The 12,270-nt window shown below is 40.2% G+C and overlaps 1 protein-coding gene across 1 annotated transcript in view; it reads left to right on the top strand.

Moving 5' to 3' along the window:
• The window catches only part of CRTAP (cartilage associated protein), a 22,983-nt gene extending 10,713 nt beyond the window's left edge, over positions 1-12,270 (top strand). Inside the window, exons 6-7 of the mRNA XM_054815672.1 lie at positions 481-564; positions 11,551-12,270. Of these exons, the coding sequence (XP_054671647.1) occupies positions 481-564; positions 11,551-11,610 (144 nt within the window). The 3' untranslated portion in view covers positions 11,611-12,270. The remainder of the gene's footprint in view (positions 1-480; positions 565-11,550) is intronic.

Here is a 12,270-nt window from a genome sequence, read left to right as displayed (position 1 = left end):
GACGGACAGGTGGGTGACCGTGCAGAATTTCCCTAGCCCAGACTCAGGCTGGGGTGGTGAGTCATTATCATGCAAAATAGCTTAGTGTCTCTTTTTCCCAGAACTGCCTGCTGCCGTGCGCCAGTGTGCAGGGACACAGAGGCTTTCTCGCATCCAAAGCCCGCTGGAATGCAGGCACAGGCTGCTGCTCAGCTCTGGCAGTCTCATTCCTTATTCTCAGACTCGCCAGTGCTTTGAAACATGAGAAAGAGGAGAGTGTTTTGTTATTCTCACACCAATGGAGCCTGTGCTTAGAAAGATCCACAGAAGACTTTGGAAACACTGCTTGCTGTTCTGCTGTTTCCTTTCTCAAACATTATAACCCGCCCTGGGATCTACCTTCTACTAAGTCTGGGTCTGACTTCAATGGAATAGCTTCAGGTGACATGTGATGACGCTCTTGCTACCCTAAAGTAACATAGAAATTTTGGTTTTTGATAGGAGGCAGTTCGATACCACAACATAACCACACTCCAGTTGGAAATGTATGAATTCGCAAAGGAACATCTGATGGATGATGATGAGGTGAGTTTTCTAGAAAGGAAATCATGGTCAAAAAAACAGCAATCACATTGAAGTCAAGATGATACATAGATGGAATTCCAGGATTTAGCTAATATGGAAAAATCTTCTTGTAACCATGACCAATTTATCATAAATTTTTCTTTTGTAAATGGAATATAAGAAACAAACCCAAAGAACATCATGTACCATTTTAAAAAATATGGACAGTATTAACACAAAGGTAAATAGAATGCACTGAGCCCACAAAAAAAGAAAATTCACTTTGCAAGCTATAACACCAGGGGGCAGAGAAGTAGTATATATATTTAAGCCCAGCATTTTTCTGGTTTCTGGGGTTTTTTTCTGAAATGTTGTTTAAATTAGATTTAAAGATCCTTATAATTTTGTCCAGAAGTAACCACCTAAATTGTAATTTTTGTCAAAAGGAAGTCTTGTTATCTGTTTGGGTTTTTTCTGTGCAGTAACATTTTGGTCACCCAGTCTTGCTGCTTAAATGATTGGAATTCATGGCCAAATAACATATAATGACTACTATTAGACTGGAAATATGTAAAGTGGATTTTCTGTGCAAGAAAAGTAGTTAAATTGTTGACAGGGCATTTCTTTGTCTCCCACAGCTGAAATTAAAGTATAAATTATGGAGGCTTTGGATTGCCTTTTGTTTAGCTTTGTTTTCAGAACCTTTCATTTAAAGGTTTCAGAAATCTTCAAATGATGGAATAGTTCATTGCTGGCATTGGCAAAAAGCTATGTTCAGTTATGGCATTGGGTAGGGTACTTGTAAGCACTGCTGAGGTCTTTTCTAGTTAGAAAAGAGAAAGATGGCTTATGTTAAAAAATGAAATCACCTTTGTAGTTTTTATGTTATCCAGCACATATGGAGAGATAATATTTTATAGTGGAGAAGTAATAACACATCTGTGCTGTCTTCAGTATGCTAGTGACCTGAAAATAACTCTATACATAAAATTCCATTGCAAGGTGACCAGACTTTAGGAAGACTTTCCATTGTGATAAAACTCTATGAAAGACAGTTTAATAAACTTGTTACACGGTTAAATTTAGATGAGGACCTGTCTGTATGGATTTTCATCAGGGTGTTAAGTACTTGAGCACTTTTTCATATTCCCTTGATGATTTGTGCTTGTTGTGGTTTAACCCCAGCCGGCAGCTAAGCTCCACACAGCTGCTCGCTCACTAACCCCCAGTGGGATGGGGGAGAGAATCGGAAGAGTAACAGTGAGAAAACTCATGGGTTGAGATGAAGACAGTTTAATAGGTAAAGGAAAAGCCACGTGTACAAACAAAGCAAAACATTCACAGCTTCCCATGGGCAGGCAGGTGTTCAGCCATCCCCAGGAAAGCAGGGCTCCATCACACGTAACGGTGACTTGGGAAGACAAGCGCCATCGCTCTGAACGTCCCCTCCTTCCTTCCTCTTCCCCCAGCTTTATACACTGAGCATGGCGTCATATGGTATGGAATATCCCTTTGGTCAGTCGGGGTCAGCTGTCCTGGCTGTGTCCCCTCCCAACTCCCTGTGCACCCCCAGCCTACTCACTGGTGGGGTGAGGAGCAGAAAAGGCCTTGGCTCTGTGTAAGCCCTGCTCAGCAGTAACAAAAACATCTCTGTGTTATCAACACTGTTTCCAGCACAAATCCAAAACACAGCCCCATACCAGCTACTGTGAAGAAAATTAACTCTATCCCAACCAAAACCAGCACAGTGCTTTGCCCATAACGCTTTCTTATGTTAGGCATAAACTTAATTTGTAATTTTTTCCTTCTTTCACATCTGCTGCTTCAAAACACGGAGATGAGTAATTCAGGAAGGGAAGAAGCAGTCTGTTGTGAGGGCTTTCCCCATATGTTGTTACAAGAAGGGATTACAGAAACAATTTTCAGCCTCAAGCACTGTGTATAGAATAAACAAACATTCATTTGCTGGCATTCGTTCCTGTAGCCCATTTCATCAGTGCAATTATAAATGACCTCACAATTGGCAGGAGGGAAGTACAATGGAAACGCCAGTTAAACTTTTGGGGAAGCGTCAAGGAAGTCGCATTACAATGGATTATTATATGTTTCGGTTGAACAACCAAAATTCCTGGGCCTGGTCATGCCACAGCTATCCCTACCCCACGGTCTCATCGTGTTAGGAAAGTTACCATTCTCCTCTCCCAGGGAAAAGCTGAAGGGCCTCTGTGCTCTGCCTTACTAGGGCTGAAGAACCTGGGAGGGATAGAGGCTGTCCATGCCTCTGGCTTGGCTCTGGCTTGTAGTAGTGAACTCATAAATCCCTGGCTACCAGAACTTGTCTTTGGCTGCAAGAGCCTTCCAGGGAGTCCAGACAGAGCACAAAGGTAAAATCGCTACCTTGCAGTTTCTGCTATATGGGCAGGACCTAGTAGTGTAAGTGGATTTTTTTTTTTTTTAAATATTTCTCCTGGCATTGATAGAAAAGTTTATTCAATAGAAATGCTGAAAACTGATGAAAAACCCAGATAAGGTGTTACAGTAAAAGCTTTATTAAAAATTGTTAAGGATGGAGGCAACCTCTCTTTTTAGTGCACTCTGTTTATTTAAACCATGTGCTTCTTGGGCCATAGGCCATACCTTTTGTGAGTTTTTGTGGTCCATGTTTGCTGTCTGTGAAGTTGCTTGTGGGCCAACAAGCCCATAAAATAATCTGCAGAAAAGAATCACTCTGAGTGAAGTAAAAGGATTGATGTGGCAAAAGGATCTCTTCCTATGTGAATATATCATTATTCCCAAGTGGAGAATCTCACTTTATTCAGACTTCTCAGTGCTCCCATATCCCAGATCATCCATGTGTCTTTTTAAATCCCATTAGCAAAGCGAGTGAGAACATGTGGCTTCTTCCAATAATACATTGCAGTAATTGCAGAGGCTGGAACATGCAGTAATGATTTTTGCATATGTCACTACCAGAAATACTGTCCTGTTCATGTTACTTATTAATGTTTTTCCACAAGGAAATGAAAAACTCTAGTTCAAACATTTAACACAGTAGAGGTGACAGAGAATATTAGCGCCAACTAGCTACAAATTACTTTTTCTTAAAAGTAATTACTATTAAATATCCTTACAGTTTTCCACAGTGAAGTTAAAAGACCATTACACAGTGTTGTCATCTTAGTTGGCCACAGATAGTCAAGCTTTTTGATTCCTGTTCAGATGTGTAATGTATAAAGGCTATAATAGATACAACTCCTAGTATTGCACAGATTTAAATAGCAAACTTAAATGCCGTTAAGAGCCAGATACTCAGCTAGTGTAGATATAACTTCAGCACTACGCTAATTGTATAAGACATGTTTCTGGCCCATAAAAGCAGTGTTCTTGAGGAATTTTTTTTTCAGGGATAGCTACTTAGCAGTTCTAAATTACATAAAAACCACAAGTATTTGGCTGGAATGATCCTACAATGTGATTTTTCTTTCAGTACTTAATCAGTAGGTGAAAAACTGTTGGCTGCTTTGACCCACTTTTTTGGCATCTTCTTGTTTTTATTTGTATGTAATGTATGTGTCCGTTTGTACAGAAGATGAAATTCAAATGCTCCATTCCTAACTGATGGAAAGGAGAGTAAGTGTTGAACTAATGTGACCGGTGGAAAGGGAACATAAGGAATAGCATCAAAGTACAAGGGCCCAGTGGACTCCTGATAGCACATAATAATCTGAATTCAGCCTATTTTTCTGTTCAGCAACATATTTTCATCTGCATACGTTCAAATGATTTATACAAGTGCGCTCGTAAGGGCAAGTTGTAAATACAGACCCATGAACCCTGCACTGCCTATGACCTCAGACCAACGCAGCTACAGTAACACCGCTACACTGAGAAGTGCTGGTGGCAGCTGTTTCAGGGAGAGTTGGCAGCTAATTGGCATTGTTATGGTCCCTGTTCAACACACACTTCTTTAAATTAAAAAGAAAAGATTTTTTTCATCATCATTTCCTAGTGGAGATACTGCCCACGTGGCTGGCTCTCCAGAAGCTTCCTGCTTTCCCCTCTTGCTTCTTTACTGTTGGATGTGTATCTTGGGCAAAGGTGTTCCTCCTTCCGTGGGAAGCTGCAAGCACAGTTGGGTTTAAATGGCAGGATGTCCCCAAGCTGCAGGTACTGACATTAAGAGGAATTTTTACCTGTCCAGATTTTCTTAAGCTTCTGCATGCAGCATAAGGCAGCCAAGAGAGCATAAGCAGAGTTGAGAAACAAAGCCACTAGAAGGCTTCTGTTTTCTGTGGAATGGGAGCAATGTTGAAGTTGCTCTGAAACTGGTTTGACTCGTGTTTTATAGGCATTATAAAAATGTTAAGAGGAAAGCACATTTACTGGGTTGCTGTAAAATACTATTGTAATAACTGCAGCGTACTGCAATCTCCCACAGTATATGGGAAGAGAACAGTTACATGTTCAGAATATATCATTAAAAAATGAAATGGAAAAATATTTGAGAAAAGAAGTTAACTTAGATGTAAAGAGCAACTAAGCTCTTCTAATATTAAAAAAACCACCCTACAAGCATGTAACAGTGGGTCACACTGTGGACTAAGTATCTGAAAAATAAACAAGTTAAGGGTCAAATAATTTTTCTGCACAAAGAATTGCGGGATTTTTTTTTCCCCTGCAAGAATGTGAGGAATGTCCAGCCTGGTCTGTAGTGCTCGTGGAGGATCTGGGAGGGCTTTGAGGTGGTTACGGTGAACTTGCGTGTTTTAACTGAAGGTTAGATCAAGGAACTTTTTCTTGGTTGAAGGCTGAATAAACCTTTCAGGCTGAGCCACTCATTGACACATGCCTTACTGTTATCCTGAAATAATGTCGTTCTTCCCCAAAATATTGCTGGCCAGTGAGCTGTGTGGTATGCGCTTGCAGGCTCTATCAGGCCCGTGGAGCACGTATCCTCCACAGTTGGCCATATCAAACCTTTGTCTTCTCTCTTGCAAGTTGGTTATTTGACCTGAAACAAAATCTCCTGGTTTTCATGAACCTAACTCGTTGTCACTACTCCCATTAGTTACTCAAATTAGTTACCAGGGCAGTTACTCACTAGTTACAAGGCAGCCCTCACCTCTCCTCAGAGGCCAGCCCTGCAGCCCCTCCCACTACCACAATCTTGCCACCTACACCCAATACATCAGGGAGTCAAATCTGTCATTCTCACTGTTGAACAAGTTTCCAGTCATAAAGATCTTTGAACTTAAGCAAAATCTGAATTTTTGCTGTGAAGGACAGCTGGGGGACATTATGAGGGATAAATATTTTCCTTCTAGGTCATAGATTGTAAGGAAACAAAGATCCAGCCAATTCTTCTTGCTCTGTGTGTTGTTTCTTAAGGCTCAGTTTGTTGGATAAGTAAGGATAAAGGCTGTTTCTTATTCATTCACTGATAATCGCACATGAAAGCATGTTCATAATATTTTTCTGTAGATCTTAATTCATTCTAGAACCCTGTTATTTTAATATTGTCTATTACTTCCCTGAAGAACAAGCTATCCCACTGCAGTGCATATGGAATCCCTATAGAAAAGGCCATCAGTGGATCTGCACGGAAAGTATAGGCTGTAGCAAGAAAGCTGTTTTTTCCCCAGACCTTTTCCAGTTCACCCTGAGAAAGGACGGAACAGATTGTAGGTGGAGGCAAGGACCCACGAATGATTAATATTTGTTACGCAGAAGGCAATGCTTAGTTTTAGCAACCAAAGGCAAAGTGTCTGGGTCTGTCAGTGAGCAGCACAACTGCTACTGGTTGCTACTATTTTTAAATGCTGCTGTCGAAAGAAAAGTTGGTGCAGGACCATCAGTCTCAAGTGGGCCATAACTGAGCCATGTATTGGTAGCTTTTTCCCTTTGCTGTTTATTTTAATAGCTGGCTAGGAGTCTCCAAAGTACAGATGTTTCTTCTAAGAGGTTGTGTTTTGTGTGTGTGAATGTGACATTTAGTATTGCAGAAGGAAGGGCCAGCAACAATGGCTGGCCTAATGTGTACCTTGGTCTTGGACACTCAGCTTGTGGTAATAAGTGAGGAGTTCTGCATTTTTCTCCTTTTTAGGACTTATTTTTTCAAATGCTCTAGCTTAGCTTACAGTAGTGCACCAGTCTCACTAGCCTGGATTAGCTACTCAGAATTGACCAAGAACTCTGTTTTAAAATTATTTTTTATTATACTCCACCTACTCACGTACTCTCCGTAAAGCCTTCTTGAATTACTTACTGTGGTACAACACTTGTTCTTTTTGTTTGTGCTTCTGTTCAGTTGTGAATCTGAGCCAAGGGTGCTCAGTTTGCATATCTGACAGATAATTAGAGGCTCCAGTTGATCAGATCAGCTTCTCTTACTCTTCCTACCACTCACACTAGTCTGGGAGCATTCCCTTGCTGCTGTCCGATATCATGCCTCCCATATTTCAGGCTATACCTGTCCCTTCTTTTCCCGTACATCCTTGTTGTCACTCCCACTTTCCACTGACTGTCCCTGGATTGGGAGAGGGAAGAGGTTGGTAGCAGAGGGAGGAGGTCATGGGATGCCAGCAGAGCTGTTGGACCTGCGGCACGTACCTGGCCTCCAGAGCAAACCAGGAGGCAGTGACCGTGGACTGAGGGCCAGCTTGCTAAAGAGGACGTGCTTCACTGCGGCTGACCAAGCAGTCCATATGTGCGTACTTTCCAGTTGTTGGCTGCCTAACTGTCAGGCATGTACTGGTCTGGCAGCAAACCCTTCTCTTCCCCGAGCTTAGTCAGACTTCACATTCTGATTTACTAGCTACCAGCCAGACAGCTACATCACACTTTGGGCCATATATTGCTCAACTCTGATTTACATCAGCGCTGTGTCTAAGTAGCATATTTATGTAACCTGCATTAGAACTGGGTGGCTGTTGTCCCCTCTAGTAGCTGGCGGCAGAAAGAATTATGGGTTTGCAGCTGACTTTGCATGTAAAATTTGCTGTCCTTCCTATTAAGGTAGGTAGGAGCCAAAGAGCACACCAGATAACAGGAGGAATTCTGTCATGCTGAATGCTTAAATCGTATCAGAGAATCATTTTCAGACTCCAGGTCTTCAGGCCAGCATGAAGTTATTAGATATCAGCGGGCAGAAGGCTTTTTCCCTGGAATGGACACCTGTGAAATATTTGCTGGCTTCGGTCATGCAAAATGCCTGATGCGATGTCAAGTGAGTGCTAATGGGGCATGGACATTGATCAATCTGGTCATAGCTGCTAGTGTGACAATGTGATCAGCTCTTCTGACATAGCGTTATCACCTTTTCTTTAGGCTGCCAACCACAGTATGGACAATTTACAAATGTTTTACATTCTGACCATGAAGGCGCAGGCAAAAATACCTTAACTACGGTTTTGTTTGTCTTTAACTGTAATCTGGAGTTTTTGCCTTTTCAAGAATAGCCAACATCCAGGCAATTATTCAGTTGCATTACAGCATATTTTCTGTATGTATATTGTTTTGGCAACTGTTTTTAATATTTTTTCCAGAATTCAACCTCTCTTACTCCCCAGTACTTCTGATTAGACCACAACAGCTTCCGTCACACTTTCCTTGAAAGATCAATTTCAGGCACTGGAGATTTCAGTAATCTTTTTTTTTTTTTTTTTTCAAATACTGTTGCTTTTAAATATCCCTTTCCACTTGGGCTTCTTACATGTTTCTGGATTTGAAAACATGCCAGAAGAAAAAAAAAAAAATCTGTTTGGATCTTCTTTGTCTTCTGAAATATCCTACCTTACTGATGAGTGTGACAATAATATGAATTTAATTAAGTTCCCATATGGTTGAGTTACCAAAGGTGCAATATTGAAATCTCCATGTCTTCCTTATACTTAATTCTGGGTTGTCCAGCCGGATTGTAGAATCATAGAATAGATGCTTATGCCTTTCACCCTACCTCTCAGACTCTCAGCTTTTGAGGGTTGTCTTTGCAGGTAGACCAAGAAGACAAATCCTTTTTAATATCTGTTATTCTTTCATTACACTGTGATCCTGAGGTGTTAAAGAATCAGTCTGAATTAGATCTGGGATGCCTGTAATAGACACCTGTATTCCCAGTCTCATAACTCTGTTCATAGTTAACGGGACCTGCCTGTCTGTAGTCCTTCAAGAGGTACCCATATGCTTGTGCACACAGTTTTAGGAGCTGTGCTGTAGAACTTGACCTAAAGTCCCCTGTGCTTCTGTTTCTGTATCTCTCAACTGCTTGCATAGTGACTGTTGGACCTAGTGGCTGTTTTCTTCAGGTGCATTTGTGAAGTGGTATTGAGTTCCCCCCACGATTGGGCTCCTTAGGCAATCAAAATACTTCTAACAGAGGAAAACATGCAGAAATGTTGAATTCCTGTTTTCCAGTTGTCAGACTTCCTGCAACCAGGAAGACAAGGAGGGAACATGAAAGTGCTGGCATTTTTTCATGTGTTTTTATTGAATTGGATGCTTAGATGTTTTGAACAAATTCAAAGCCAAATAAATTGCCATCCTTCAGGACTTGCTAAAACTGCTTCAGAGTTTCAAAAACTCAGCAGTCCTTTTAGGATGGAATTGTGAAGTAGGGAACAAGACCAGCAGTTATGTCAGCCAGCTTTCCTCCCACTTTTATTTTTGTTTGCTTGGTTCTCATTATTTCTCTCCTTGCTAATCACACTTCTGAAAAATATCTGTCCTGGTTTTGGCTGCAATAAAGTTAATTCTCTTTCTAGTAGCTGGTACAGTGCTGTGTTTTGGATTTAGTATGAGAACAATGTTGATAACACACTGGCGTTTTTAGTTGTTGCTAGGTAGTTGTAGTGTCTACAGTAAGTCAAGGACTTTTCAGCTTCCCACACCCCACCAGGTGCACAAGAAGCTGGGAGGGGACACAGCCAGGACAGCTGACCCAGACTGGCCACAGGGATATTCCATACCGTATGACATCATGCTCCGCATATAAGTGGGGAAGCTATCCAGAAGGCGGGATCACTGCTCGGAAACAGACTGGGCAGCGGGTTGTTTTTCCACAGGTGGTGAGCAATTGCATTTGTGCATCACTTGGTTTATATATATATTAGTAGTTGTTGTCATTGTTGTTGTTATCTTCCTTTATTATCCTATTAAACTGTCTTTATCTCAACCCATGAGTGTTTTTTTTCCATTTTCCTCCTCATCCCCTTGGGGGATGAGGGATGGGCAAGCAGCTGCGTGGTGCTTAGTTACCGGCTGGGGTTAAACCACGACAATGTGATGTTAATATTTTTATTCACTGTATCCATAATACAGTTGTATTCAAAATAGACAAAAAGTTTCTATTTCCTCTTAGTGTTTTCACTGTCAGAGGTTTTAATGCCCTTTCCTCACCAGGAAAGTCTAACTTTTTGAGTCTCAAACTGCATGTGTCTGGAAAGTTCTGTCTTCCTAAGGAATACCTTTCTAGACAAAAATATGATCAAAATTTAATTACAATTGTAAAATACTGTTTGCAGTCTTCATCGAGCAGACTCAGAAGCCTAATACAGTTCGCAAAGACTTGCAATAGGGGGTGAAGGGAAGAGGAAGATTGAGCATCCAAGCAAGGATGACTTGCTTTCAACATAACTGTTATAAATTCTCATTATTTTAAACTTGAGAGTGAGTAAGAGATGATCAGATTTTCCAGCAGAATATTTTTCTATCAGAAAGTGATAGTTTGTTTTGGAAAAAAAATGAATGACATCTTACGACCTCTTTAGAACATAGGTTTATGTCAAGAAAGGAAGGACAGGAAAGTTTTAAAAAAATGCAGTTAAATTAGAACAATTTAACAGAACGTTGTAGTTATTAGAATAAAAGATTGGAAATGTGGTGTTGTGCGTCCCCATCTCTCTGACAGCTCAGTATTTGAGTTGTATCAAAAAGTGAAAATACGCACAGGCATTCCCACAGGGTCTCCCATCTCAGGCAGAGTCGTTTCTGAACTGTGCATGGAAGGCAAAACAGAAAATACTAGTATTTCTGAGGGTGCCAGCAGATGGGCTGCTACAGTCAGTTTTGAGTAGTCTGAGATGCTGCTGCACACTTGCTGTTAACTACTTGCTTTTCGCTACTGAAGGTGTTACCTTGGGCTGAAAGTGATTACAAGAGGTTTTAGCTCAGTTACTGTAGCTTGGTTGACAAGGCAGTAAATTCCAGCTGGTGGGACTGTATCATCCCAAAGTACTCAGACTTGACTGCAGGAAGACATTTGACTATGCTATATGACATATAACTACGTTAGGAATAGTTTAAATAAAGGAAGTTGGATTGTTTATTGTGTTGGTACCCTGTATTAGCAGAGTGAAGCTTGTAAATATGTTTTCTGGTCTGAATCTAAACCCAACATATTTGTTTCCAATATGGAAAATATTCTAGTACCTGTGGTTCTTCACATTTTTGCTGCATTGAAGCATGGCACATGAAGATCTGTGTTTGAAAATGGAGAAGGTGTGTGTTGAAGGGTGTAACAGAGGACATAAATGGTTAGAGGAAACTGATGCAAAGTCAAAGTTAGGGTTCCACAAAACACTTTTGCTTTGAATTTTGAAGCTTTCTAAAATTCTTCAATGTTTTATGGTATTTTAACAATTTCCTAATTTAACAGGTGCTTTAAACATTTATATTTAAACTTATATTTAAATAACAATATTTAAACTATTTTCTAAGTTTGAAGACTTGATTGTCTATTTAAATACCTGAAAAAGTACAAGAGGGTTTACTGTGAAGTGTAACATTTCCTTCTTTTGAGGTCTGTATGTCACTGCAAGTACTTGTGCTGCCCCTACATGGACCATTTACTTGCATTTTGTAGGCTTGTTGTGCTAGCTTCTGTATGAAGGGTGTTAAAAAAATTTTAGACACCTATTATAACGGTTTATGTTTTGATTAAAATGGTTAAAAATTTCCACTGATTTTGCAGTACAGGGTTAACTTGTTTCTGTTAAATTTAATCCTTTCTAGGGTGAAGTGGTGGAATTCCTTGATGAGCTGTTAGAAGTAGAGGAAAAGAAGGAATCCTGATGAGTGAAATCACCACGAAGTATTTTACAAAAGTGAAGACTTGTCATTGCTCCTTACTATTGTTTTTGGTCAGCTGTAGTTCCAGTTAGATATACCTCAAAGCTGCTCCTTTAAGCTCCGCCTTATGTCACTGAAACCTCACTTCCATGCTGCACTGACTTTTCTGTGAGCATGGCTTTTCCCTGTGCATTTACAGAATTGGTGCATATGGGTTCTCTTCTTGAGCTTGCTTTCCTTTACACAAACACAACAAAGCAGACTATTTGTATTTTCTGGGCTAACACTAAGGTTCCTCATTTCAGTGCTGTTCTACTAAGTTATAACAGTACAGCTAAATTCTGAAGAACTTTTGTCAGATTGTGAACCACGGAAGACATAACAGTTCGTCTAGTCTTTCTGAGTTATCTATTGTATTATTTATATATGTCTTTTTCTGTGATGATGAATAAAGTGATACTGAATCCCAGTGCACCCGAAAGATGTTAAGATACATTTAGATAGCTGAAATAAGATGATTAACAAAGCATGAGTCATCTTGTAAAAATTGCTTAAAGAAGTCTGTAAGCAGTGTTGATCTTTCTTAGAAACTAAATTAAATTCTATGATGTGAAACTGAAGTCACTTAAAACTGAATAATAAATAATTCCTTCTTCCTACCAA

Source organism: Grus americana, chromosome 2 (genome assembly GCF_028858705.1).
Source record: "Grus americana isolate bGruAme1 chromosome 2, bGruAme1.mat, whole genome shotgun sequence".
NCBI classification, from domain to species: domain Eukaryota; kingdom Metazoa; phylum Chordata; class Aves; order Gruiformes; family Gruidae; genus Grus; species Grus americana.
This window is presented reverse-complemented; position numbering and strand designations above follow the sequence as displayed.